This window comes from Rhineura floridana, chromosome 12 (assembly GCF_030035675.1).
Source record: "Rhineura floridana isolate rRhiFlo1 chromosome 12, rRhiFlo1.hap2, whole genome shotgun sequence".
Taxonomy (NCBI): domain Eukaryota; kingdom Metazoa; phylum Chordata; class Lepidosauria; order Squamata; family Rhineuridae; genus Rhineura; species Rhineura floridana.
The window spans coordinates 2,337,450-2,365,020 of NC_084491.1; the positions used below are offsets into that span (position 1 = coordinate 2,337,450).

Genomic DNA, 27,571 nt, shown 5'->3' on the forward strand with positions numbered 1-27,571 from the left:
ATAAGTAATTGTCTTTTCCCCCCACAGGGGTCTCAGGAGACCAGAATCGAATGGGACAAGACTCTTGTGTGTTGATGGCCAGTTCCCAGTCTGATATGGAAGAGTGGGTGAAAACCCTGCGACGAGTGGTGGGATCTCCATTAGGAGGTAAAGAGGGACAACTGTCTAGACAGAGCTGTTCAGTACGAACATGTCGTGGGCCCAGCCATGGTCATCTTGTGTGGCTTCCATCCATATCAGTGGGACACGTGCAAGAGAAGTTCCCACTGAATTGCAGCTTTTGGCTCTTCATATTCATCATTGCTGGAAAGTGCAGGAGAACATTTCCAGTAATGAAAGCAATAGAGGTTTCTGAAAGCTTGATGCACCATGTGAGAGGGGAGAGTGAGCGTTTTGCTTGTGTGTCTCTCTACTTGATGAGGGATAAGACGGCTACGGTGTGGTATCTTGTAGCTGGGGCTGGGATAGGAGCCAAATGGAAATCCAGATTTTTTTGGGGAAGGGAGGCTAGATTTAGCCCCTGACTGCCAGTTGCGTGTTCCTGCCATGGGCATATGTAGGTATTTTATTTCTATGCCATATTTCCACCAAATTGCCTCCAAGATAGTATGTAAACTAAAATATACAATTTTGTCATTAATTTGGCCTTGGCAACAAGAGGCCATCTTAGTAGCAAAGACAAGGGGTCCTTGATGTGCTGGCACACAGAGATGCACGTGCCTGTTACGGGCAGATGGCTACCTCATGAAGACTCCATTCAGAGATGATCTGTCAGCCACTTTTCATTGTGGACTTTGACTAACTGCACTCTTCAGACACCCATTTTTAACATGAGCAACATAATAGTTGACACTGCAGTGTTTCCAGGGAGAGGCTTTGAGTTCATGGTTGATTGTACACAGAGCATTTTAATTTTGCAAAGTGCTTTATGCTTCGGCATCATAACAACTGAGTTGAGGTAGGGTGCAAACACCCCCTGCAATAATTTCAAGGCAGAAGGTGAGATGTCAGCCCAGGTCCCAGAGTGATTGGTACTGGCAACAATGACAACCTCTTTCAAAGCAAGTAGAAAAACCCTAGCAGACCTCAGAAGGGCAGGCACCGGCTGATCCGCGAGGTTCCTAAAAAGCAGTATGGATGGATGCTGTGGTAAATTGGAAAGGAAAAAGACTTCAGCATTTCCTTCGGGATCTCCAAGCAAGGGCAATAAGAGGAATCTGTTAAAAGATATAGAAGCGAGTTCTGAAGTCCTTTGCTGCCAGTGGTTCCAGAGCTGGTTGGAACTTGGATTTATCTGCTGTCATCTTACTGCCTGCACTCCAGATGAGGGCTGGGAGCAGCTGAGGCACTGCTTTCCAGCCCTAGAGATGTTCTGTTGCTGGGAGCACAGGAAGAAGAAGCCCATGACTGAGAGGAAAGGTACTGCCGCCTCCTTAAGTGTCAGCTTTTTAGAAATTACATCTACATTGTAAGCTACCTCAGTGTAGGCAGCAATGCAGGCAAGTGCATCAAGAGCTCTCTGTGCGTCGTACAACAGGAACTTACTTGCCAAGAGTCCTTTAAAAGCTTTTGCCTCTAAAGTGTGTCAGCAGTATGCTGATGATACCCAGCTCTATTTCTCCATAACAACTGAATCGGGAGAGGCCGTGCAAGCACTGGACCTCTGCCTGAACTCAGTGGTGGGCTGGATGAGGGCCAATAAACTGAGTCTGAATCCTAGCAAGCCAGAGGCGCTGTGGGTTGGTGGTTCCCGAGTTTGGATAACTGGTCAGTTGCCTGCTTTGGATGGGGTTGGACTCCCTCTGAAAGAAGAGGTCCGTAGCCTGTGGGTGCTCCTGGATCCATCTTTGTCGCTGGAGGCCCAGGTGACCTCAGCGGCTAGGAGTGCCTTTTACCAGCTTCGGCTGGTAAGACAGCTGTGGCCGTTTCTGGACCGGGATAGCCTGACCACTGTTGTCCACGCACTGGTAACCTCTAGGCTGGATTACTGTAATGCGCTCTATGTGGGGCTGTCCTTGAGGTTGGTCCGGAAGCTGCAGCTGGTGCAAAATGCGGTGGCGAGACTGGTCACTGGAGCAGGGTATCGCAAACATGTCACCCCGCTGCTGAAAGAATTGCGCTGGCTGCCCATTTGCTACCGGGCCAAGTTCAAGGTTCTAGTTTTGGGGCACAAAGCCCTATACAGCTCGGGACCAGGATACGTGAAAGACCATCTTACCCCTTATATGTCCAGTCGATCACTGCGCTCTGCAGGCGAGGGCCTCCTGCAGATTCCATCTTGTCAGGAGGTTCATTCTGCACAATATAGGAAACGGACCTTTAGTGTGGCAGCACCTACCCTGTGGAATTCCCTCCCTTTGAATATCAGGCAGGCGCCATCTCTGCTATCTTTTCGGCACCTTTTGAAGAGTTTCCTCTTTTAACAAGACTTTTAAGTTGAAACCTATCCCAGTCTGCATCTGTGTCAGAATTGTTTAATATGTTTTTTTAAAATGTTTTTAACACTTTTTTAAGGTTGTTTTTTAAAATGTTTTTAATGCTATTTTGTTTTAACGTATTTTAAGATCTATTTTTATGATGTTTTAAAGTTTTTAGTGCTTTGTTTGCCGCCCTGGGTTCCTACTGGGAGGAAGGGCGGGATACAAATTGAATAAATAAATAAAGTGGTGACATAAACTGGTAGAGCTTTATGCCGTACCTAAGAGACTGAGTTGTGAGTCAAGGGAGTCCTTGGTTCAAATCTCACCTCTGTGATGTTCGATACGTGGTTTTAGGTAAGCTCCTGTTCTCCCCCTTGCCCCCAATCTACCACATGGGGATGATGTTAATCTACCTTGCAGGACTGTAAAGCTTAGTATGCTTTTATTTTTTGTGAAGCACTTTAAACATTTTAACGCTAAGCAGGTTTTTTAAAAAAAATATATTATTTCATCATTTATACCTCTTAATTTTTATGTCAACAAAATTTCAGTCAAGGACTTGGTCTTCATCCACAGCAGCCTTCCCCAACCTGGTGCCTTACAGATGTCTTGGACTCCATCAGCCCCAGCCAGCACATCCTGCTTCCATCAGCCCCAGCATCATACGGATGATGGGAATTTTAGTTCAGAACATTTGGAAGGTGCCATGTTGCTGAAGGCTGGTCCATAGTGGCGTACAAACTGAACTGAGGTTTAAACAATCTGGTTCCAGGACGTGTCCACTGAAGAACCCATCTTTCTTTGTGTGCCTTATTTTTTCTCTCTCCATCCAGTGGTTTTTGGCCAACAGCTGGTGGAGACCATGGCTTATGAGCAGAGATTTGGGCAGCATCAGGTCCCCATATTGGTTGAGAAATGTGCAGAGTTCATCAGGAAGCATGGCCTGACTGAAGAGGGGATCTTTCGACTCCCCGGCCAAGACAACCTGGTGAAACAACTGCGGGATGCTTTCGATGATGGAGAGAGGCCATCATTTGATCAGTGAGTGGTAGATTTCTCAAGTGTATCTGAGGCTGCAGGCTTTAGGGATGGAGCAGCATTTCTTTCTGGTCCACATTTTAAAGAGAACTTTCTTAATTCACACTTCTTAGACTAATACGCAGGCCAGAACATAATTATCCCTTGGATTTTACACTTCTCTAAATTTTGCAGTACAATCTTTGGGCTCAAAAGGATTTCAGGCAGAGAGGGACCTTTCCCATAGATTTCTGCTTGATCCCTTTTTAGCGGGCACTGCTTCCCCAGGGGTCGAATTTGGGACCTTCTGCATCCAAAGCAGGGCTCTGCCACTGAGTATGGAAAGGGACATGGTCCCTTCCCAAAGAACAGAAGTGTCATGTATGCATTCAAAGAACATGTGGGGGCATAAAGTGTGCAGGGGGTGTGGGGCCACACATTCCAGCCACCCCACCCTCAACAGCTCCACCTGTAATGCGGAAAGGCCTGAAGGGGAATTCTTTACACATTTGGGTGAGGATGCTTAGAATCTTCTCCACAAGTGAGAACACATGACATGGTTCCTCATGGCAGGGAGGATGCTAAGCACATTCAGCCAAGTGCACTTGGACTCCTCCTTCAGACCTTCATGCTCGATGTGGGAAGGTCAGGGGTGGAACAGATGGAAATATAGGGGGGAACTGGCATTCGCACCCCACACCTCTTCCACACTTTATGTCCAGTAGAGATGGGAGAGAGATTCAATCCAGTTCTCATTTAAAGCTGAATCTATCAAATTTGCACTTTCCAATGAGAACTGAAATCCAACCTTCCTTCAAAATTCGTACTTATTTGAATTTTGCAATGCAATCCTGCGGTCAAACAATGCTTACAAAAATACATATATTAGAGGAAAGTGTGCATAAAAATGAATATATTAGTGAAAATAACATACAAAAAAGCTTTATGTTAGAAGAAATGCTTGCAAAAATGTGTACATTAGTCAAAACTCCCTATAAAAATGTGTTTGTTAGGAGACATTTACACTAAAATGCTGAACAATTTTCATGAGGATTTTTTTTAAAACAACAAGAAGTTGCTTCAGAAATGTGGAGAACTGGATTTAAGATTGGGAAAATGTGAAATGGGGAGAACCGAACTTGAAAGGCTTTTCCATCCCTAATGCCCACACACATTCTTTCAATGCATGAAGAGGGTTTGTGTGTTAGAATAAAAGCATGTTTTGATATTATGTTCTACTTATGGGCTGAATTATAGCCTCCCTTTGGAATTCCTTAAAGCAAAACTCAGAGTTACATGATGTTCTACATGTCCCCATTTCCCAGCACTGTTTGTGGGGGCTGATCCTAGCTTGAGGGCACCCCTTTGGATGCTGAGCCTGCCCATTTTAATCCATGTTCTTCTCGTTTTACAGAGATACAGATGTGCACACTGTGGCGTCTCTCTTTAAACTCTACCTCAGGGACCTTCCTGAACCTGTCGTACCTTGGACACAATATGAGGGCTTCCTCTTATGTGGCCAGCTTCTGACTGCTGATGAAGTGAAGGTAGTCAATAGTACACAGTTTATTATTATCTGCCTTAGGGTCAGAGGAGAGACGATGTTAATATAGCTCCTCTGTGGTGTGCACATTTTTTGTTACGTAAATAGCCTGGACTGCCTTGGGATCCCCTTGGAAGGGAGAACAACTTCCTTTTGCTCCCACAGTCCTGACAAAAATTGCATCTCCAAAGCTCTGCTTTGCGTTTCACATGAAACCCCCATTGACGCCAATGGAGGCTGCCCTTCACATGCAGTTTCTGACATTGTTGTTGGCAGCTTTACAGGGAGAGCGTTAAACTTCTTCTCTGCATTGCCCATGGTCCTGAAGCTACTCAAGCTCCCTCCCCCACTGCTATTTGCATAACAAAACCCATGTTAATTGCATTCACACAATTAATATTGTATCTAGTTTGGCCCTTAGCTGCTAAGCAACCGGTCTTACAAGCATGAAAATCTGACTCCCCACCTGACCAGCATGACAGAACTCCTAGGACTGGTGTCAAGTTGAGAGTGAGTGATGGATGCGTGAAGCAATGCCTTCGCAAATGTATTGCTGCCTGGGATGATTTTCTGGAGTGCACTGACTACAGCAATGTCACCCCAAAACAACAATTGCTCTGGCCTGTTATATGACTTGTCCAGCTGACTTCCCATCTTCCTCCTTCTCATCCCTTTCCCCCCTTTTGCCACTTTCTATTTTCTTCCTTGTCTTTCTGCTTATCTGACAGAAAACAGCATATTCCATAATTGTACAAAGGTCCAAGTCTGCAGGGCCAGTGCCAGGTATGACTGGGCCCTTGGGCACCAGTCTCACCCAGGCCCATGGTACCATAGTCGAAGCCCTTACCTATACAGATGGCATGGGGCTAATAAGCTCACCTGTATGCCTGATCTGCCCCTTGTTTTGTGTGAATGACATGCGCACACAGCACACACAACATTCACTCTGACAGGAGAGGTAGATGGCGTGTGCGTCTGGTGTTACTGAAGCCCATGCTATCTGTATTTGGGGGGGGGTGACTTGGAGCTCCTTCTCCACAATCCACGGCAAGGCCAGGTTGCAGGACGTGACACTGCTGTGGATCATGGAATGGGAGCACCACTAAGGAGGAGCCCTTCAGAGGCCCTCTGGGCTGTGGGAGCCCTTGGCCAGGGCCCAACCTGGCCACTCTCTGGCGCCGGCCCTGCAAGTCTGTAACAAGGACATAATTTAATTTTGTTATTAAAAGCCAATAGTTATGTGCCACCCAAAGGGATACCTGTTTTTCAAATATTTTTGTACTGATTTTAGTTATAATTCCTAAAAGTTTACTGTTAGTGATTTTTAAAACAGAATATCCCACTGGAAACAGGACAGCCAGCCAATATTTTATTGCTCCAACCAGGAAAACTGTGCTTAGTCAGAGAATTAGTACTGGGGTATGAAATGCCAGAACATTCCAGTTTTTGCCATGATATGCCTCATGATATGCTAAGGAGTATCTGTAGTATGCCAGATTCCATCTTGGCTCCACCCAAGACCTATCTGTTTTCACCCTTGCTCCGTTGGACCTTGAGATGAACCAGGGCTTGTCCAGACCCTTTGGAAGGAAGGCTCCCTTAGGAAGCTCCATCAGAGCCCCCCAGTCTGGAAATATTTGAAGGAGGAGGACTAGGTCTGGCCCAGGATGTGGTCCGAAGAGACATAAGCTGAGCAGGTCTGGGTCTGGTCTGTGCCTGGATGGAAGATGGCCTCAGAACCATAGGTGTGCTGCTGCCTAGGATTCAGGCCTGGTTTTGAACCCGAGTCGCCCCAATGGACAACCTGTATTGAGAGCAGGACTGGAGGAAACAGTGTGCCCTTCTACTTCTTGATCTTCCAGCAGCTTTTGATACCGTTGACTGCTGTCCTCCTGGACAGGCTCTGTGGGATGGGTATTGGGGTCCCTGTTTTGCTGTGGTTCCATTCCTTCCTCCAGGGCCGTGTTAAGAAATTAGCACTGGGGGATTGTGTCTCAGTCCCACAGCCTTTGTTCTGTGGTGGGCCGCAGGGCACAATCCTGCCACCAGTGCTGTTTAATTATCAATATTAAGCCTTTGGGTGCAGTCATTAGCAGTTGTGGGGCAAAGGGTCATCAGTATGCGGATGATATACAGCTCAATTTCTCCAAAAGACCTGAGTCAGGAGAGGCTGAGCATGGTTTGGAATGTTGTCTAGACGCAGTTGTAGAATGGACAAGGGCTAATAAACTGAGCTCAAGCCCTGGGAAGACAGAGGCACTGTGGGTGGGTGGTTCCAGTGTCTGGGAGATTGGCCATTTGCCTGTTCTAGATGTGGTTACTCTCTCAGGTGCATAGTTTGGGGTTGCTTTTCAATCCATCTTTGAGACTCAGGTAGCCTCGGTGGCTAGGAATGCTTTGTATTAGCTACAGCTGGCGCACCAACAGCAGCTGCTCTTGGACAGAGTTAGCCTGGCTGTGGTGATTCATGCATTGGTAACCTTTTTTTAAAATTATTATTATTATTATTATTATTATTAAATTTTATTTATACCCCGCCTTTTGACCAAAGGCCCTCAAGGCGGCTTACAAAGAAAAATAAACACAGGTATAAAAATACAATATAAAAATACAATAAAAGCAATACAATTTACAAGAATTAAATTAAATAACAAATAACATTATAATAACAAATAACCTTGAGACAATTATGCACTCTGTGTGGGGCTACCCTTGCGCCTGCTGCAAACTGCTGCAGCTGGACTGTGGATGGGGACAGACGACTGCCGGCACACAACGCCAGTGCTTAAACACTTCCACTGGCTGGTTGCCCACATGTTACCAGGCCAGGTTCAAAGTTCTTATATTGTATTAATTTACAAGGTCCTTAACAACTTGGCTCTAGGATATCTTAAGGACTGCCTGATCTCTTATATCCCAGCCCAATTACTCTGTTGATGGTCCCCCATGGCGTAGATGCATGGCTTGTAATGATGAGAAGCTATGCATTCAGCACAGTGGGCCCAAGCCTGTGGAACTCCCTCCCACCTGAGATTAGACAGGCACTCTCCTTGTTGAACTTCAGGCACATTTCTTTCACAAAGTCACAAAAGACTTTCTTGATCCAGCAGGCATTTTAAAGTAGTCTTTGGTTTTATGGTTTGTATTGTTCTGTTATTTGTTTTAAGTAAGGCTTGCTTTTATGTACATTGTTTAGAAATGCAAATGATTAAACATAATTTTTTTAAAAAATAAATAGGTTTTCATAATAGAGAAAGGTGGGATATAAAGTGGCCATGTGTTCCAATGCTAGAGTGCCATGCACACCCCACTCCCAGCCCATAGATGCACATGACTCATTGCGCCTTCTTGAGCCTCCACTTCTAGCACAAGTGAACTGTCTGTCTCACAAAAATGCCTTGAGAGGAACAGCTGCAATGCACATAATGATGGTGTTTTATGCTAGCAATGATAGCTGGTATAGCACAGTGGGGAGCAGAGCCTGGCTGGGAGTCCAGAGTTCAAATCCCTGCTCATGTCTCCTGGGTGTAAAGGGCCAGCTTTTAAATTGCTTTTTAAAAATGTGTTTTTAAGTTTGTATATTTGTTTTTAATGTTTTTAATTGTTGTAAAAAAGAGAGCTTCGGCTATGGGGCGGTATACAAATGTAATAAATAAATAAATAAATAATAAAGATCACCCCCACAGGGAGTGGCTCAGGGGTTACGTGCCCTGCCACCTGTACAGCCATGGGCAAGCTGCATAGTCCCAAGGAGCCTAGTTGCCCCCCAGTTGACAGTTGCAGATAAGGAAGGGGCTGGGTGGTGCAGCTGTGGCAAGCTGAGCAGGCCCTAGCCAGCTGGGGAGGACTAGCCTCAGAGAGAGGCAATGGGAAACCCCCTCTGAATACTGCTTACTATGAGAACCCTATGAATACAACCAAAAAAAGGATTCATAGGGTTGCCATAAGTCGGAATCGACTTGAGGGCATGTAACAACAACAACGCTAGCAATAAATGCTTGTGACAACTGAAAGGTCGTCTTTATATTCTTCTAGGGTCATCAGCAGCTAGCGAAGCAGCTGCCTCTTTTACCCCAGGACAACTATAACCTCCTCAGTTATATCTGCCGGTAGGTGGTCATTCATGGATGCATTTCTACCTCACCATTTTAAACTGGAAGCTGTAAACGTTGCCCTGTACACAACCGACTTTCTGGCGGAGAATCAACCTTCAGACACCAGCGTGTGTGTGCATTCCTGTTCCAGTCTTTGGCACCTGCACTTCCTTAAAGATAGACATCTTAATCTTCTTAACAATTTGTTGAAGAAAGCTGCAAGAAGAAGCATTTAGGAAGCTGCCATACTGAGTCAGACCCTCAGTCCATCTGGCTCAGTATTGCCCACACTGACTGGCAGCCGCTCTCCAGGATTTCAGGCAAGGGTCTCTCCCACCACCCTGCCTGGAGACACCATTGGGGATTGAACCTGGGATCTTGTGCGTGCAAGGCAGATGCCTGCCACTGAGCCATAGCCCTTCCCCAAAAGTTTATTGTGCCGCCAGGGAATCGAACCTGGGTTGCAAGAATGGGAATCTTGCATGATACCATTTGTTAATTCCCAGATTCCTCAGGATTGGGAGTCCCCTAACTGGCGAGAACATCTAGGGACACTTTTTTCCCTTTTTAGGAAACCATGAGCAGAGCAGATTTTCTAGGAGCCAGAATTAGAAGCAGAGCTTGGAAAAGTTACTTTTTTTGAACTACAACTCCCATCAGGCCCAGCCAACAAGGACACTGGATTGGGCTGATGGGAGTTGTAGTTCAAAAAAGTAACTTTTCCAAGCTCTGATTAGAAGGATGTAGAGGCGGATACCTGTGTGCTGGTTAGGGATGGGGTTTGGTAGCTGCTTCCTGCCCGTTTGAATTGCAACAGTCCAGCTTTCAATACTGATCCGCCATTTTTTTTCTTCCTGATTGTTTGCGCAATTGCCCATTTGCGTTTTTTTCCAGCAAAAAAACAACATGATTGCTAACGAAACTGCAAAGGACAATGCTTCTGCTGTAGGCACTTGTTCCACTGAGTTAAGAACGCATCAGCTTAGAGGAAAGCTGACTATGAAGACAATAACGTAAAATTCGGAGTGGATTTCTTTCTTTTTTTTAAAGTATTATTTATTTTATTTAAAATATTTCTATCCCGCCCTTCTACCCTAAAATAGGGCACTCAGGGTGGCTCACAATAAAATCATACACAGTAAAAACACAAAAAAATTAAAATACATAAAATACAGCTTATTGTCCCAAAATTTACCAGATGCAAATTTCTGCATTTTGTTTTCCTCTGAGCTCAGCATTTAAAACGCCCCCTCCCAACCATGTGGATGCCTGTGTTGGAATATCACTTCATACAACCTGTCGGAAAGCAGAGCTGGGGTCCCAATCCCGGGGAGCTGGATCCCGGGGAGTTGGGAGAAGAGTATTCGGATGGATGGCAGAGGGAAGGGGGAGGAACTTCCCCCCTTTGGAGCGAAGACGAAACAGAGGAACTGCCAGTGATAAGGTCGCTTAGCGACAGGGAGCCTGAGCCCTCCCTGGACATTCTCACGCCTCCCCCTCTTTCAGGCTCAGAGCAAGAGGGGAAAGAGGGAGGGCTGCTCACAGCCGAAAAGCGGGGAGGCAGTTTACCATCAGCTCCTCCCCTATCCCCCATCCTGGAATCGGAAACTTCAGAAGAGGAGGGGGTGATGCTTCCCCCCTCACCGCGCACACGCAGACAGCTGAAAAGACAGGAGAGAAGGGGGGGAAGGCGGGCAGTACCTGAGGGGCAGTTAAGGAGGAGCGAAAGATTGCGCGCCCGTTTGGCCCCTTCTTAAAGAACAGGCGGGAAGAAGTCCCTTGCTCTGTCAACTTTCTCCCAATGCCGCAGGACCTGTATCCCTGTATTGCTTCATGAGAAAACGCAGTCTTTGTTTGGACATTACCCTAATAAAACACGAATTAACTACAGCCGTTGGTCTGGTTCCTGAGTCACATCCTGGGCCTGACAGCTTGACAGAGCCACCTAAATCACCCTCAACTCTCTCTTCACTTGACTGGGACAAGATGTCAAAGGGAGCAGCGGGGGGGACGAACCCCACTTCTGAGACGGAAGAAGTGGAACTCTTGAGGACTAAGGTAGCTGATTTGCAGATGGATGTTCAAGCCCTGCTAGCAGCAGTCAAGGCGCTGAAGACGGATAATCAAACCTTGAAGGCCACGATAGACCAGATGCGAACAGCCCCTCCAGCTGCCGTAGTAAAGGTTCCCATTGCATTGCCCCCAAAATACGTGGGACAAAGTGATCAGTTGGCAACCTTTGTGGCTCAATGTGAGTAATATCTGGATGTCAGGCACACGGAATTTCCAGATGATGGGGCTAAAGTAGCTTTCGTGATTAGCCTCCTGGAGGGAGAAGCTGCAAAATGGGTGACTCCGTATCTCGTGAGAAAGGATACTGTCTTAGGAAGGTACAGAGGATTTATACAGGAGATGACCGAGATGTTTCAAGACCCGCAAAGGGCTGAAACAGTAGCGCGGTAACTAGGCGCTCGGAAGCAAGCTAAAGGGACTGTTTCCGAGTACACTAACGCTTTTAAAATTCTGTCCCAGGAAACTGGTTACAATGACGCCGCCCTGATGTTTATGTACCGGAGTGGATTAAATGCTGGAATCCTGGATGAGTTGGCCAGGACCTCCCCCCCCGCTGACCTACCAGGGCTCATCCGGCTATGCCTACAGATAGATCACCGGATGGAAGGAAGGCGCCTGGAAAGGAAGCAGGAGGTCCCGAGATACTCAGCCTCGGCATCCCACAACAAGACCCTTCCCACTGCAGGGATGGCAGGTAATGCAACTGAGGGACAGGGAGGGGCTAGGCCAAGACTGTCGGAAGAAGAAAAGGAAAGACGACGCCGGGAACGTTTATGCTTTTATTGTTCAAAGCCGGGCCATGTGGCCAGAGACTGTGGACTGAAAGGGGGGAAAGCCGAGCCGTCGGGAAACTAGAACACCCAGTCCACGTGCAGGCCGGTGGACTGGGGGCAGCGTTGTATAAAGGCCCCCCAATGATCCAACCTCCCTCAAAGGGGGTGTTGGTCTTGCCTATTCGGATTACAACTTCCAGAGGAGTGGTGTTTAATTCCACTGCCTTAATTGACAGTGGAGCCTCCACAAATTTTATTGATGCAAAGTTAGTCAAGCGTCATGGAATTTCCCGGTGGAAACTGGACGCTCCCCTAGCTGTGGAGACTATCGATGGGAGACCCCTGAAGTCAGGAGGGGTGACACAAGCCACGGAGGAAGTGAAACTTCAAATCCCTGGGCACGAAGAGTTCATTTTGCTATACGTGTCAGATCTCTCGAAATTTGAGGTGATTCTGGGAATGCCCTGGCTAGCAAAGCATGAACCCAAAATAAGTTGGAAGGAGGCGGTGGTGTGGTTCACCTCACAGTATTGCCAGGAGAACTGTCAACCTGAAGGAATCAAGAACACCCTAGCGGGGGCAGTGCAAGAGATCGAGCAAGTGACCCTGCTGCCAAAGTATGAAGAATTCAAAGATGTATTTGATGAAAAAGAGGCAGAGACTTTATCCCCCCACCGCCCTTACGACTGTGCGATTGACCTAGTGCCAGGAGCCAGCATCCCATCAGGGAGAATCTACTCTCTCACAGAGAATGAGAGGGAGGCCCTGAAGGAATTCCTGGATAAAAACCTGAGGCGAGGATTCATACGCCCCTCACAATCCCCTGCTGGAGCGCCACTATTGTTTGTGAAAAAGAAGGGGGGGGAACTCAGACCCTGTAACAACTATCGCGCATTGAACCAGATCACCATCCCCAACAGCTACCCGCTGCCCCTGATCTCAGAGTTGCTGGACCGACTGCGCTCTGCAAAAATCTTCACGAAGTTGGATTTGAGAGGAGCGTACAATCTGATCAGAATGAAGGAGGGAGATGAATGGAAAACAGGATTCTTGACCGCTTAGTATGAATACCTGGTCATGCCGTTCGGGCTTTGTGGAAGTCCAGAAATTTTTCAAAAATTCATGAACAACGTGTTTAGAGACTTGTTGGACACGTATGTAATCTATTACTTAGATGATATCCTGGTGTTCTCAAAGAACCAGGAAGACCACGACCAGCATGTGAAGACGGTGTTGAAGAGACTGAGAGAAAATCACCTGTATGCTAAATTAGAGAAATGTGGATTTGACCTCAAGTCTCTAGACTTCCTTGGATATGGAATCTCAGCGGAAGGCGTGGAGATGGACCCAGGGAAAGTAAGCTGCATATTGGACTGGGGCCAACCTGTCACCAAAAAGGATGTACAACGGTTTTTGGGGTTTGCCAATTATTACAGAAAGTTCATTCCAGGGTTTTCCAAATTAACAGCTCCTCTGACTGACTGTTTAAGGGGGAAGAAGAAGTTTCAATGGACAGAGAATGCCACCGAGGCCTTTGAGGAGCTGAAGAGAAGGTTTGCTACTGAGCCCATTCTGCGCTTTGCTGATCCGAACCGCCCTTTCGTAGTGGAAGCAGATGCTTCAGATTTTGCCATCGGGGGGGTCCTGCTACAATTAGACCAAGAAGGGAAGGAGCTGCACCCCTGTGCGTACTTCTCTCGGAAGTTAAAGCCTGCAGAGAAGAACTACACAGTTTGGGAGAAGGAGCTGCTGGCCATCAAGGACTCTTTTGAAAACTGGAGACAATACCTAGAGGGGACCTCTCATCGAATTGAAGTGCGCTCCGACCACAAGAATCTTGAAAGCCTCCAAACCGCCAGAAAGCTGAACCAGAGACAGATAAGATGGTCCCAGTTCTTCACTAGGTTTAACTTCCAGATTACTTACCATGCCCAAGCCAAAAACCAGAGAGCGGATGCCTTATTCAGACAGCCACAATACAAAGAAAGTGAATCCGAGGACCAGCCTCAGTACGTAATCCCGCCAGAGAAATTAACGTTGGGAGTATGCCAGCCTTCATGGGAAGAGGAACTCAAAAAGGCACAACAAGAAGATGCAGACATGCTAAAATATCAGCAGGAGACGGGACAAGGTCAAGACTCAGAAAGAACCTTTCACTGGAGAAATGGACTGTTATGGTTCAAAACCGCCAGATATGTGCCAGAAGGGGAATTAAGGCTCAGAATCCTACGCCAGTGTCATGATTCCATCACAGCGGGACACTTTGGGAATTACAAGACCATTCAGAACGTGGCCAAGGACTTCTGGTGGCCTAAAATGCGTCGGGATATTGAGAGTTATGTAAAGTCCTGCTCTGTCTGTCTGCGGACAAAAACACAAACAGGGACACCAGCAGGACTGTTACAACCGTTGCCTGTCCCACACGAACCCTGGAAGGACCTCTCCATGGATTTTATAACTGATCTACCCAAGTCCCAAGGAATGACAGCCATCTTAGTAGTGGTGGATCTACTTACCAAAATGGCACACTTTCTTCCTTGTGCAGGGGCCTTAGAGGCTAAAGAAACGGCCAAGTTATTCATAAAAGAAGTCTACCGGCTGCATGGATTGCCAAACAGCGTAGTCTCAGACCGAGGAACTCAGTTCACAGCCAAATTTTGGAGAGCAATGTGGAAACAGTTGCAGACGGAATTAAAACTCTCCTCCGCCCATCACCCCCAGACAGATGGGCAGACGGAACGCTTGAACGCCGTTTTGGAAAGATATTTACGAAGTTATGTGTCCTATCAACAGACTGACTGGGTATCATATTTGCATTTTGCAGAGTTCGCCTACAACAATTCTCTGCACTCCAGCACTCAACAAACCCCGTTCTTCGCTAATTATGGATTCCATCCTAAAGTCTTTCCAAGCAGCTCAGAAGGAATGCTGGTACCGGCAGCTGAGAACTTCCTTAAGGAATTGCAAGCGGCGCAACAGACACTGAAACAGCAGTTAAACGAAGTCAAAACGGAGTACAAGCGAGTTGCTGACCTGCACAGGAAGGAGGGCCCCCCCCTTCAACCGGGAGACCAGGTATGGCTGTCCATCCGCTTCCTCCAGATGCCGGGCAAATGTAGAAAATTACAAGACAAGAGGGTGTGTCCTTTCGAAATAGAAACTCAAATCAATCCCGTGGCGTACCGACTGAAGCTGCCTGACACGTTTAAAATACATCCTGTGTTCCATCGATCCCTCTTAACGAAAGCCGCCCCTCCCAGTGAGTTACGGCCGGAGGAACCTCCCGGAGCTCCACTCCTGGTAAATGAGCAGCTTGAGTTTGAAGTTGAGGAGATCTTAGATTCTAGGATCAGACGCCACAAGCTGCAGTACTTGATTCACTGGAAAGGCTATGGGGTGGCTGACAGATCATGGGAAGATGCAGCTGATGTGCATGCTCCAGAATTGGTAAAACTTTTCCATCAACGTTTTCCCCACCGTCCCAAGCCAGACAAGGGGAGGGGGGCACAGCCTGGGAGGGGGGATGGTGTCGGAAGGCAGAGCTGGGGTCCCAATCCCGGGGAGCTGGATCCCGGAGAGTTGGGAGAAGAGTATTCGGATGGATGGCAGAGGGAAGGGGGAGGAACTTCCCCCCTTTGGAGCGAAGACGAAACAGAGGAACTGCCAGTGATAAGGTCGCTTAGCAACGGGGAGCCTGAGCCCTCCCTGGACATTCTCACGCCTCCCCCTCTTTCAGGCTCAGAGCAAGAGGGGGAAGAGGGAGGGCTGCTCACAGCCGAAAAGCGGGGAGGCAGTTTACCATCAGCCCCTCCCCTATCCCCCATCCTGGAATCGGAAACTTCAGAAGAGGAGGGGGTGATGCTTCCCCCCTCACCGCGCACACGCAGACAGCTGAAAAGACAGGAGAGAAGGGGGGAAGGCGGGCAGTACCTGAGGGGCAGTTAAGGAGGAGCGAAAGATTGCGCGCCCGTTTGGCCCCTTCTTAAAGAACAGGTGGGAAGAAGTCCCTTGCTCTGTCAACTTTCTCCCAATGCCGCAGGACCTGTATCCCTGTATTGCTTCATGAGAAAACGCAGTCTTTGTTTGGACATTACCCTAATAAAACACGAATTAACTACAGCCGTTGGTCTGGTTCCTGAGTCACATCCTGGGCCTGACACAACCAATGACATGAACTTCAGTCCATGAAAGCTTCTGCAATAATGCATGTGTTTAGGGTTGAGTTCACATGTGCCAATGTCACTTCAGGATCTTAACTACTGATGATAGCCGCAACCTGCCACAAGAAATCAATGCCAGTCTGAAACAATGTGGATTGTTGGATTATGTCAAAATCCGGTAATAAATCCGTTTTAGTGAATATTCTCCCCCATCCCTGGTGCCAGTATGGGAGGGGGAGAGAGGGAGAGCCGCCTCTTCTTGATATGTTCTGGTCTCCCCCCCCCCATTAAGAGTAGTGTGTGGGCCTCTTTGCACATTAGAAAGTGGGGATATCCGACCTCTACTTGTATTATGTGCTGAAATGAGGTGAATATAATGCTTCAATGCCTGCATTCTGATAGTTACAGAAGAGTTTGGCATTGGATTATATATATTGGGTAATTAGCAAAGGGAGAGGGAATGAGTAATATGGAATGTTGGTCAATGCTGTGGGTTGATTGGCTGAGAGAGAAGGAGGGGTTCTATATCTAAGGAAGTGATAGTTAGGCAGGGTGGATTGGGTTGAGTTTAGGAAGAGAATGGAGATGGGCATTTCAGTCTTGAGGTTGGAGGGGTAGAGAGGCAGGCCTCTACTTTGCTACCCTGGACTCCTGCTGGGAGGGCGGGCTTGTTAATAATAATAATAATAATAATACTTTGGGTGTTTGAGAAACTCAAGGAGTGTACTTTATAAGAACTGCAGAACTACAATCTGTAAAAACAAGCTTGAAAATGAGGTCAAAAGTATTCTTGTTTGCTCATATCCTCTGTTAAACAAATTTGTTTGGCTTAAAAACACACCTGGTTCTTGGCCTGCTATCACAAAAGAGGGCAAGTGTTAGCAACATCACATAAACAAAGTTTTGAAACAGTAACAATTGGGGGCCATGGAGTTTCCCTCGGAGAGATACAGAAAGAGGTCAAGGGAGCCGCCCAGAGCAGGGGTCTTTTAAGGACACAGAGATACCCGGCTGTCTGCGTGTGTGTGGGTGCAGAGGCTTTCCTAGTGCCTGAACAGGAAGAAGCGCAGCGGCATTGCTTCCCTGTGTAGGGTGTGGTTCATTGCATCTCTTCATGCTAAGGGTAGTAATGGGAGGACGTGACAGTGAAACACACCTTTTTGAAGCACTGCACCCCCCATGCGGATGTGCAGGAGGCAAAAAAGAGCATCTTTCTGTCAAGCATTACAGGCTACACCTTAGTGTGGAAGGTATAAACGTGCACATTATTTCATATAGTGTGGTGATGTGTTTTTTTGTTTCTGCGTGTGGCTTCCTTGATGTCCTGGGATGGATGGAAGATTAAAATTTCCACTTCCTGCAGCAGACGGGCCTTCAGTAGGTTGTGCACTTGTTCATGCTGGGCAAAGGTAAGGCCTGACAAACCTAGTTGGTGCCCTCTATGGACAGATGGTGTGCCTGAGAATGTGCCCCTTGCAACGGGCCTGGAGATCCATAGCAGATACTCAGCAGACAAGCTAATAGTTCCCTCCAGTTACATCTAATCTGTGTGCAGATGAGTCTGCTGTGCCGGGGGCAGAGGAGAGAGAGGGAACCTGCTGTTCCCATTCCTAACCTCCATATATTTTATGACTTTATTTATTTTACTTATTTATGATTAGATTTATATCCCGCCCTTCCTCCCAGCAGGAACCCAGGGCAGCATTTGTCTGCAGAGGGGTGTACACATATACATCTCAATATGCACGAGGTCTGATTCCACACTTTTTTTCCCAGGTGGCACCCTGAGTTCATAAAGATTGGGGCCAGTAGCCACGCTCTGTTCCCCTCGACACACAGATAAACATCTGTTTTTTAGAAACAACAACTACTATGGACTTATCTTTGTTGGCATCTCACTTCCCTGTGTTTTTGCCCTTGAATTATGGCAGGTTCCTGTATGAAGTCCAGCAGAGCTCTACCACCAACAAGATGAGTGTGGAGAACCTGGCAACAGTGTTTGGGGTGAATCTCATCAGACCAAAGATGGAAGATCCTGCAACCATTATGAGAGGTGCAATGGGGTGCTGCTGTTTAAATCAGACTTGCTGGTATCCAGTTGTAGTTAGGTGCCTCATTTATACAAAAGGGCACATTCCATTTGGCAAAGTGCCTATATCTCAACATAACGTACTGATTTTTACTACAAAGTTGATATTGTACAGATATATAGAAACAGGAACTATACATTGATTAACTGCATAGAGTTTATAAATCACCTTTAAGCATTTTATTTTTATTTCCGCTTTTATCCTGCTCTGATCTTATAGCAGGCAATGCTTTGGGTTATATGCAACTAAGTTCTATCTCAGAGTAGACCCACTGAATTCAATTTATCAAAGGTAGTCTGTGCATTTATTTGTTTATTTATTACATTTGTATACCGCCCCATAGCTGAAGCTCTCTGGGCAGTTTACAACAATTAAAACATTAAAAACAAATATACAAATTTAAAAACACATTTTTTAAAAACAATTTAAAACACATTAATGTGCATTAATTGAGCCAGTGTGGTGTAGTGGTCAAGGTGTTGGACTACGACCTGGGAGACCAGGGTTCGAATCCCCACACAGCCATGAAGCTCACTGGGCGGCCTTGGGCCAGTCACTGCCTCTCAGCCTCAGAGGGAGGCAATGGGGAACCCCCTCTGAATACCCTTACCATGAAAACCCTATTCAAAGGGTCGCCCATAAGTCGGAATCAACTTGAAGGCAGTCCATTTCATTTCAGTATGCCTAACATTGGCTATAACCCTATATTAATAATATCAACAGCGGCAAAAACAGTGATGTTTTTAAAATACTCATCTCCCTTATTTAACTATCAAAGTGTTCAGTCCTCACACACACGCACACCCAGTTTATCTCTTTGGCCACCCTGAGCCACAGTACGCAAAAGTCTGTTTCCTGCCCAGACCAATGTGGCTCCTGTGGGCTCCAGCCCCTGTGTGGACATTTGCCCCATCCATGCTGGCAATTCCTGCCTCTCACAGAAGCTCAGAGGAGCAGCTGGAATATTCACCAGCAGCATAAGCAGTTGTCGGGAGGCGCTGGAGGAAGGCGGACAGTTTTTTGACATGTATTCCTGTGTGTACACACACACCCAAGCATGCACACACTTTTCAGTGCCTCAACTGTTTCCTAAGTCTGGATGTGAGGTTATGGATGCTGCTTCAGGAGCTGCATTTTTCTTGCCAGGAGGAATTAGTGGCAACTGCTTCCAGGCGTTCCAGGCCGTTACCTGGAATTCCACACGCACCAATGAATCCAGAAGGAGCTGGCCAAGCGCCCAAGGCTGGATGATTTCCATCCATAGTGCGTCTCCTGTTTCTCCTAGCAGGTCACAGGCCCAGGCAGCTCTCAATACTATTACCATCAAAAGTGCGATTCTCTGTTCCAGGCTTTTACCTAAGCCCATGAGCTGGTGTGTCCCTTTAGCATGTTCCTTTTCCCTCTGCAGGCACTCCTCAGATCCAGAAAGTGATGACAGCAATGATCAGTGACCACGCAAAGCTCTTCCCTGTATCTAAAGATGTGGCGTTTTCTCCACCCCTCCAGAAGAGCGACTCCAAGAAGCCCCCAGTGCCTCGCAGCTCAGTAGGCTGGGATGCTGCACAAAGGCCACTTATGTCCCAGGCAGGGAACAGGACCCTGCGGCAAGTAGTGAGTGTTCCTTCAACCCCTTTGTGTAGTTGCAGATACCTATGAGTGTGAGTGAGCCACTTTTATTTATGACATTTGTATTCTACCCATTCTAGCTTAGGGTGATGTACATTAATTGGTCGATATTATTTTATTTGTGTTAATACATTTAGGCTATTTTTCTGCTGGAAAGGCTAACAAAGCAGTTTTTATGATAATAAAAATGATCAACATGTCTTTTTTAAAAAAGGAGTAGCCATATGAAAACAAATGAAGCAGAACAGCAAACCAACCAACCAACACCCCCAACCAGTCACAGCAACAAAACTTCAACAGCAAATTAAGCCAAAAGCCTGGGGGAACAAGATGGTTTCCAAGGTGCACTGGAATGCTTGCAGGGTGGGCCCCGTGCAGATCTCAATGCAAGGGAGCTCCATAGCGTCGGCATCGCTACTGAACAGGCCCCATTTTGCATCAGCAGTAGCCACACCTCTGGCAGCAGCAGGCATGGAGTAAGGGCAGTTGGTGGGTCAGACAGCCGTCTCTGGTTCCACAAGATATATAGGGTGGCCTTTCCTGACATGGTGCCCTCCTGACTGTTTTGGACTAGAATTCCCATCACAGCTATGCTGGCTGGGGGGTGATGGGGGCTGTTGTCCAGAACAACCAGGAGGGCACCAGGTTGGGGAAGGCTTCTTTAGGCCTTTAATCATAGAATAGTAGAGTTGGAAGGGGCCTATAAGGCCATCAAGTCCAACCCCCTGCTCAATGCAGGAATCCAAATCAAAGCATTCCCAAATCCAATGATCATAGCCAGTTATTTGAACTATGTTTGGAAATGAACCTGGAGCCATCGTAGGCTAAATGGTCATGGACTACGATCCTGTACCAGCTGCACTTTCTGGGTGAGATTTCCCCATGGCCTTTGCCTTATGGGGTCCCCTAGGTCCCATTTTATCGCCAGTGCTTTTTAACACAGGTGTGAAACCACTTGGTGAGGTCACCCAGAGGTTTGGGCTGAGGTGTCATCAGCATACTGATGCCATACACATTATGACTTGTGCCCTGATTCTTGAGAGGTCCTGGTGTTAGATCAGGAACAGTTGGGGCAAGAAAGCTGGAACGTAATCCTGGCAAGGTTGGGACACTGTTAGTCAGCAATTCAGGTGATCTGGCAGAGGATACTTACCTTACCCTGGACAAGGCTGCAGTCTGCGGAGGAGCAGGTATGCAGCATGGGGCTGCCTCTGGGCTCTTTGCTTTCCCAGGATTCTCAGATAGTGGAGGTGCCAGGAGGGCCTTTTCTCAGCTGTGGTTGGTTCACCAACTGCGCCCTTTCTTACAGAAGATACTTTCAGGCTTAACTGTAGCAGAGCTTTCTTTGTGGAGCAGCCTTTAGAAATAGCTTGGAAATTCCAACTTGTTTCAAATGTGGCAGCTAGACTTCTGTCTGGTGTCCCCATATGGGACCATTTGATTCCAGGTTTCTTTCAGCAGCGCTGGAAGTATTAGTTCCCCTCTATTCAGCACTGGTTAGGCCTCATCTTGAATACTGCATCCAGTTCTGGACACCACACTTTAAGAAGGATGCAGACAAACTGGAACGGGTTCAGAGGAGGGCAACAAGGATGATCAGGGGACTGGAAACAAAGCCCTATGAGGAGAGACTAAAAGAACTGGGCATGTTTAGCCCGGAGAAGAGAAGACTGAGGGGAGATATGATAGCACCCTTCAAGTACATGAAAGGTTGTCACACACAGGAGGGCTGGGATCTCTTCTCGATTGCTCCAGAGTGCAGGACACGGAATAATAGGCTCAAGTTGCAGGAAGCCAGATTTCAGCTGAACATCAGGAAAAATTTCCTAACTGTTAGAGCAACACAACAATGGAACCAATTACCTAGAGAGGTAGTGGGCTCTCCAACAGTGGAGGCATTCAACAGGCAGACAGCCATCTGTCAGGAATGCTTTGATTTGGATTCCTGCATTGAGCAGGGGGTTGGACTTGATGGCCTTAAAGGCCCCTTCCAACTCTACTATTCTATGATTCTATGGTTACCTCCTGTTTGTTTCCAAGTTCGATTTAAAGCGCTGGTGCTGGCCTTTAATCCAGTAAGCCAGGGGTGAACAGCCTGCAGCCCTAAGAGAACCCACATGTGGCTCTTGGCCTAATTTCAGAGCTGTCACTCATGGGAATGAGTCATACAAACTGCACAAGCCATGTGGTTCTCCCTCAGTGTCATTATGTGAGTGACATTGGGTCCAACCATGGGTGAATCAGTCCTGAGTCCTGGTTCTGAACATTACCCGCCCTTACGTCTCCTGAATTCGCAGAATAACCTATGGTCATATCCATAGCATATATTTAAAGCACTCTTATACCACTTTAAACAGGCATGGCTTCCCCCAAAGAACCCCAGGAACTGTAGTTTGGGAAGGCTGCTGGGAACCATAACTCTGTGAGGGGTCTCCTAAGAACTCTCAGCACCCTTAACCTGCCACAGTCCCCAGGATTCTTTGGGGAAAGCCAAGACTGAGAAAGTGTCATATAGAGTGCTATATAAATGTCTGGTATGGAAATGGCTGGAGAAACTTCAGGCGTGGGGAGACTGTCTTTTTTCAGAACCCCGAAATCCTCCAACTGGATTTGGGAGTGGAGCTAGGGTTGGGGAACGCCTGAGGCTGTGGGACATGGTGTCATGAGCCCTGCCATTCCAACTGGGTCTGGACTGGAGTCTGACTGTTTGACAGATGAGAGAGAGGAGGCGACAGAGGGGACAAGTGAGCTGGAGCCAGCTGGGGGGGGGGAGGAAGGATGAGGAGTAGGGCCCAGCCCTTTGCCTCAGGTTGTTGGGGAAGGGGCACCAGAGGTCATCTCCGCCCGCAGAGCTGGATGTGCCACGAGGGGCCGAGAGAGTTGCCTGCTCGAAGGGAGGGAGAGGAGGCACTGTGGGGGCAGGCCCCTATTCTGTCACCAAGAACTCGGCACCTCCTCCGTCGACAAGAGCAGCTATAGGCTGCTCACGGAATCGTCTGTGTCCAAGTGAGAGTCGCGCAAGTGAGCTTTCCACGCCTTGCTCTTTCAGAAGGTAGGCGGGAAGGCCAAGGAGACTTGTCGTGACATCTTCATTGCTACTGTCCAGTCTAGTGCTCCAGATCCTGCTGTGAGACTCTTTTTTGCGACCCTCTGTCCCTGAGATGCTGGCTGAGCATGGCCTGAGCGTTCCTGAATTAAATCTCTCTCTGTGTTACTTGAAAGAAAAGCTTTGTTGTGGAGTCTTGGGACGGGAGCAAGGACATACAGATAGGCAAAATGTATTTAGTCTGCTTATTTAAGATAATTTATATACCACTTGATTGCAACAAAATCTAAGCAGTTTGCAAGAAACATTAAAATTCTCAACAAAAGCAATTAAAAACAAGTAATTGAAAACATCAAAAAGACAATTAAAATCAGCATCACCATACAATAAAAAAGGAGTAAGATGTACAGGCAGTATCCTCTCTTGTTTGCTTTTTGTTTTGCTGGGAAACTAGCCTGCTCCCCCATTTCAGTGTTTTACTTTGCCCCTCACCCCCTGGAAAAGTGCCTGTGGATGCCCTTGGCTGGTACAGTAAAGGAAGGGGAGAGTTTAGCTCCCCTTTGGGATGAAAATCAGACACCCAACCTCAGATTTTACTTTACGCCTGAAAAACTAACATGGCTTCTCCCCCCTCCCCAGTATCTAGTGCGGTGTCTTTGCTTTAATACTTCTGCCTTTCCTTTCAGAAGTACAATCTTGACGCTTCCAGCTCTGAACTAACGGTTCGATCAGATCCATTGGCAGAATGTAATGGGGAGCCGCAGCCGGAAGACCTTCTGGGAACGTGGACGGCAGAACCCCGGAAAAGGACTCAGACACTTCCAAACAGGAAATGTTTTGTGAATGTTTCTTCCAACAGAGGGAACCAAAGCACTGATGGACATGAGATTTTCAGTAGTGACTTTTGGTCGTCTCCCGCAGCCCAGCCCAGCCCTGTTTCTTCCACAGGCAGTCATAAAAGGACTTTGTCGCAGGGACTTCCTAGGCTTCTCAGTTTCCCACAGGCTTCAGACTCTCTCAGCACCTGCGGTTCTGCGTTGGAAACTAGCAAACAGACTCATAAGAGCCCCTTAACCCTAATTAGTGAAAGCTCAGGGAAGGGTCCTCAAACAAGTGAACTTTCTAGTCCTGGGCAAAATGGGGCCACAGTTGCAAACCCCAGTCCTGAAAATGAGAGCTGCCATTCAGAGGACACTGAGGTGCTTCTGAAGACGATTGGAGAGCTCAAAAAGGCGATGGAGACCCAGAAGAAGGACTACGAGGAGCAAATCAGGAGGTAATGTAAATACCTCAACTGATTCAGTTTCTCTCTCAAGCTAACGATTGTGTTTTTACAACTGTATATTCCTACCAAGCATAAGAAACAATCCAGATTCTCCCCTCCTCCCCCTACCCCAGTGCTCCAAACAATAATGGAAAATAAGCAATATCGTGCGCAATTGTTTACTGCCTTCAAATTGCTCAACCGGCATGCTTTTCATATGCCATTTACTATTAATGGGTAACGTCACAAACACAGAATGTGACTATTGCTGGATACTGGAACCATCTATAGCAGCCTCCCCCAACCTTGGACCCTCCTGACGTTGTGGATGACAACTTCCATCAGTCCCAGCATTGCACAGCCATGTTCCCATCAGCCCCAGCATCACATGGCTGTGCTGGCTGGAGCAGATGGGAGTTGTAGTCCAAAACATCTGGAGTGGAAGGCTCACTGAAAGAACTCTTTGTGCCCCTGTGGATCCACTGCCTGTGGATTTAGAACTTAGTTTGAGCCCCTGTCTCATATGCCATGCCTGCCAGAGTTTCAGTGGGTAGCCTCTCTAGGGATAGGCTTACTGGCCCCATGGGCAGGAAATCACCTGTTTTACAGGTAGCAGGGCAGGCCCTGCATGCAGTTGGGCGAAGCCTTCCTCAGGTGGCACCACAAGACATGAGAGAGGATGAGATAGAGGCAGGAACTGGTGTCTAGATGGTGCAGCAAGAGGGTGGGAAGGGACTGTTTGGCCTTCAAAATTTCTTGGGCCAGCATTGGGTCCCAGGGTTAGTCCTGGGCATCTCTAGTTGGTTAAAAGGGCCCTGGGTAACCTGTCTAGAAAAACTCTTGGACTGGGAGTGCAGAGAATTGCTGATCGTCAAGCTGGAGAAGACAGAATGGGCTAGGTAGACCAATGGTCTGGTTTGCTACAAGGCCACTTTTTCTGTTTAGAAACATGCTTCTTTTAAAGAAGGAAGGGAGAGATGATGAAGAGTTCAAGTGGTGCTGGACATGAGAGACATTTGTCCATCCATCTTGACTATGTGCTCCTGTGTAGCCCTCATAGTGCTTGGCAGGAGAAATGCCTGGTGGATTGTGCCCCTCCTCATCTCCCTGCTTTTAAGGGCCTTTCAGGTCTACTGCAGATGGTGGCCACTTCACACCATGACTGATTTGTGCCTGACTGTACAATATAACAAGGGTGACCATCAAGGCAAGGCCCCACTTCCAATCCTTCCTCCTTCAGTGTTATGGAGACCTCTGCACTTTGGAGTTGTCTGTTGATGTCACTTCCTGTTTCTTTTGCAGCCTTGAGAAGGAAAACTATGAAGTCTGGGCCAAAGTGGTGAGGCTAAATGAAGAGATTGAGAAAGAAAAGAGCAAATTTGCTGAGCTGGAAAGTAAATTTCAGAATATCAAATGTTCCCAGGTTGACACTGAAAAGAAGAACAAGCTTCTAGAAGACTCCATAAAATCTATGAATCAACCTGCATCAAAAACTGAATAAGGGGAAGGACTCCCTCCTCTGAGTGCAAACTAGCAATGTACCGTGCACGGGAGGGAGGGGACCTTTTTCAAGGTCACTTGCACAGTGGCTCCCCTTCCTTCATGGAACTGATGTGCTGGGTCAGGTCATGTGGCAGGCCTGGTGAATGCCGGTGAATCCATGAAGGCTCATATCCTGTCTTAGAAGATGCTGGAGAGCTTCAGGCTGTATCACAACCACCACTTCCTCCTCTTCCTCACCATGTGCACCTCTATTTGCAATAACCCAGGGAAATTTTAATCAACTTTGATTTGATTAAAAATTCAATTCTTGTGCCCCAAATCACAAGAACTGCCATCCCAGCATTCTTTCTATTTCTGGTTCCCCACCACCACCATTCCCCACTATATTTATTTTTGCCAGTACACTGTTCAGCCTTCCTTTTAATTCCACATGACTGCTTTGCCTTGGTGATTCTGACTGGCAGTGGCCAATGATCTGGGGAAGGGCTGGATCAAGGCGGAGGATGAGTGAAGCTGTTTTGGGCCTCCAAGGGGTTCTCTGATTGACGAGGGAGGAAGGCTCCAATTCAGCTCTCCCCCAAAAAACCATTGAGAGCTAAAGTCCATCTGGAGGGCACTAGCTTGGGAAAGGCAGCTATAGACTGAGACTGGAAAGACTTCTGCTGATTTCACATTTGGGGATTGTGTACAGAGCTATTTGCTAAGGGCGGTATATAAATGTAACCAAATAAATAAACAAATAAATAAATGAAATCCTGGCATTAAAACTAGAGCCACACTGGAATTCTTAAGAGGATCATTTTCTGAGATGTTTCCACTCCCACCAAAATGAAGAATTGCAGAATTTCCTTCAAATTCTCCACCGTTTTTTCATGCTGATGGACATTCTGCATGTGCCCGCACCCACAGAGAGGGATGATGATGGGTGGAGAGCGGTGTGGGAGATGCAAAACGGTGACCAGATCAGTTGCATCGTCTGGCACTTGCAGGGACAGCAAAAGCAAAACAAGGCCACCCACACACTGAAATGAAATTTTGCCCAGTTATCAAATTAGACAAATATAACAGATGTGAACATGGCTTATTGAACCTTCACATTTACCTTTTGAACTGTAATTTATGAAAACAAATGTTTGAAAATATAAAATTGTTGCAAACACTGGCTTTATGCCTTCCTGACAGGTTTAAGACTTTTGACAACCTGAAAGAACTATCAAGGTTCTAGCCCTGTGGGAATTTGACAGACACATAACCGCTAAAGGGATGAAGAGCTCTAATCGTAAAGTTGTTTCCTCCTATACTAGGAGATATATCTGCATATAATATGATAGTTTCATCTGGTAGAACTGTGTCTGTTTCTGAAATTAGTGAGCAGAGAAATTGGGGGGCATTCCTGGGGAAGGAAATATTCTGCAACCATCTCCCAGGGATGGGGGGGTCACCATTAGCAGCAGCGGCAGCAGGAGCACCCCTTTTTGCTAATGTTGTTTTTCAGTGTTTGTGCGGGGCTTGTTCTGCTGTGTTTTTGCTGTCCCTGCAAGAGCCAGACAATGCAGCAACCATGTTGGCAGCCTGGTCACCATTTTGCATCCCCCACAATGCTCTGCACCAGCCATCATTCCTCTCTCTGTGTGTGTGAGTATAGAATGGCCACCAGCACAAAAAATGGTGGAGAATATTTGAAGAAAATTCTGCTAAGCGGCCTTCATATTTTTGTTGGGTGTGGAGTGGGTGAGAGAGAAACATCTCAGAAAAAAGGTCCTCTTAAGCATTCGAGTGTGACTCTAGTTTTCATGGCAATTCAGTTTGCTAGGGACTGTTCTCTGGAAGGGACTCCAGCTATCGGGTCTTAGCTAAGCTCAGGGACTGCCCACAAGTGGAGATTCAGTTCCAGCAGAGGCAGAGGCAGTTCCAAAGGACCAGAGGGACATGATGTGCTTGAAGATGGGGTAGTGAGCAAGT

General features: G+C 47.2%; 1 protein-coding gene across 4 annotated transcripts in view; it reads left to right on the forward strand.

The window, feature by feature from the left end:
- The window catches only part of ARHGAP25 (Rho GTPase activating protein 25), a 56,219-nt gene extending 30,276 nt beyond the window's left edge, over positions 1-25,943 (forward strand). For all 4 annotated transcript variants that reach the window (XM_061592456.1, XM_061592454.1, XM_061592455.1 and 1 more), the window contains 8 exons: positions 28-147; positions 3,254-3,461; positions 4,852-4,984; positions 9,016-9,089; positions 18,012-18,133; positions 19,579-19,781; positions 23,529-24,118; positions 25,409-25,943. In XM_061592456.1, the coding sequence (XP_061448440.1) occupies positions 28-147; positions 3,254-3,461; positions 4,852-4,984; positions 9,016-9,089; positions 18,012-18,133; positions 19,579-19,781; positions 23,529-24,118; positions 25,409-25,607 (1,649 nt within the window). In that variant the 3' untranslated portion in view covers positions 25,608-25,943. The remainder of the gene's footprint in view (positions 1-27; positions 148-3,253; positions 3,462-4,851; positions 4,985-9,015; positions 9,090-18,011; positions 18,134-19,578; positions 19,782-23,528; positions 24,119-25,408) is intronic.
- The last annotated feature ends 1,628 nt before the right edge of the window (positions 25,944-27,571 follow it).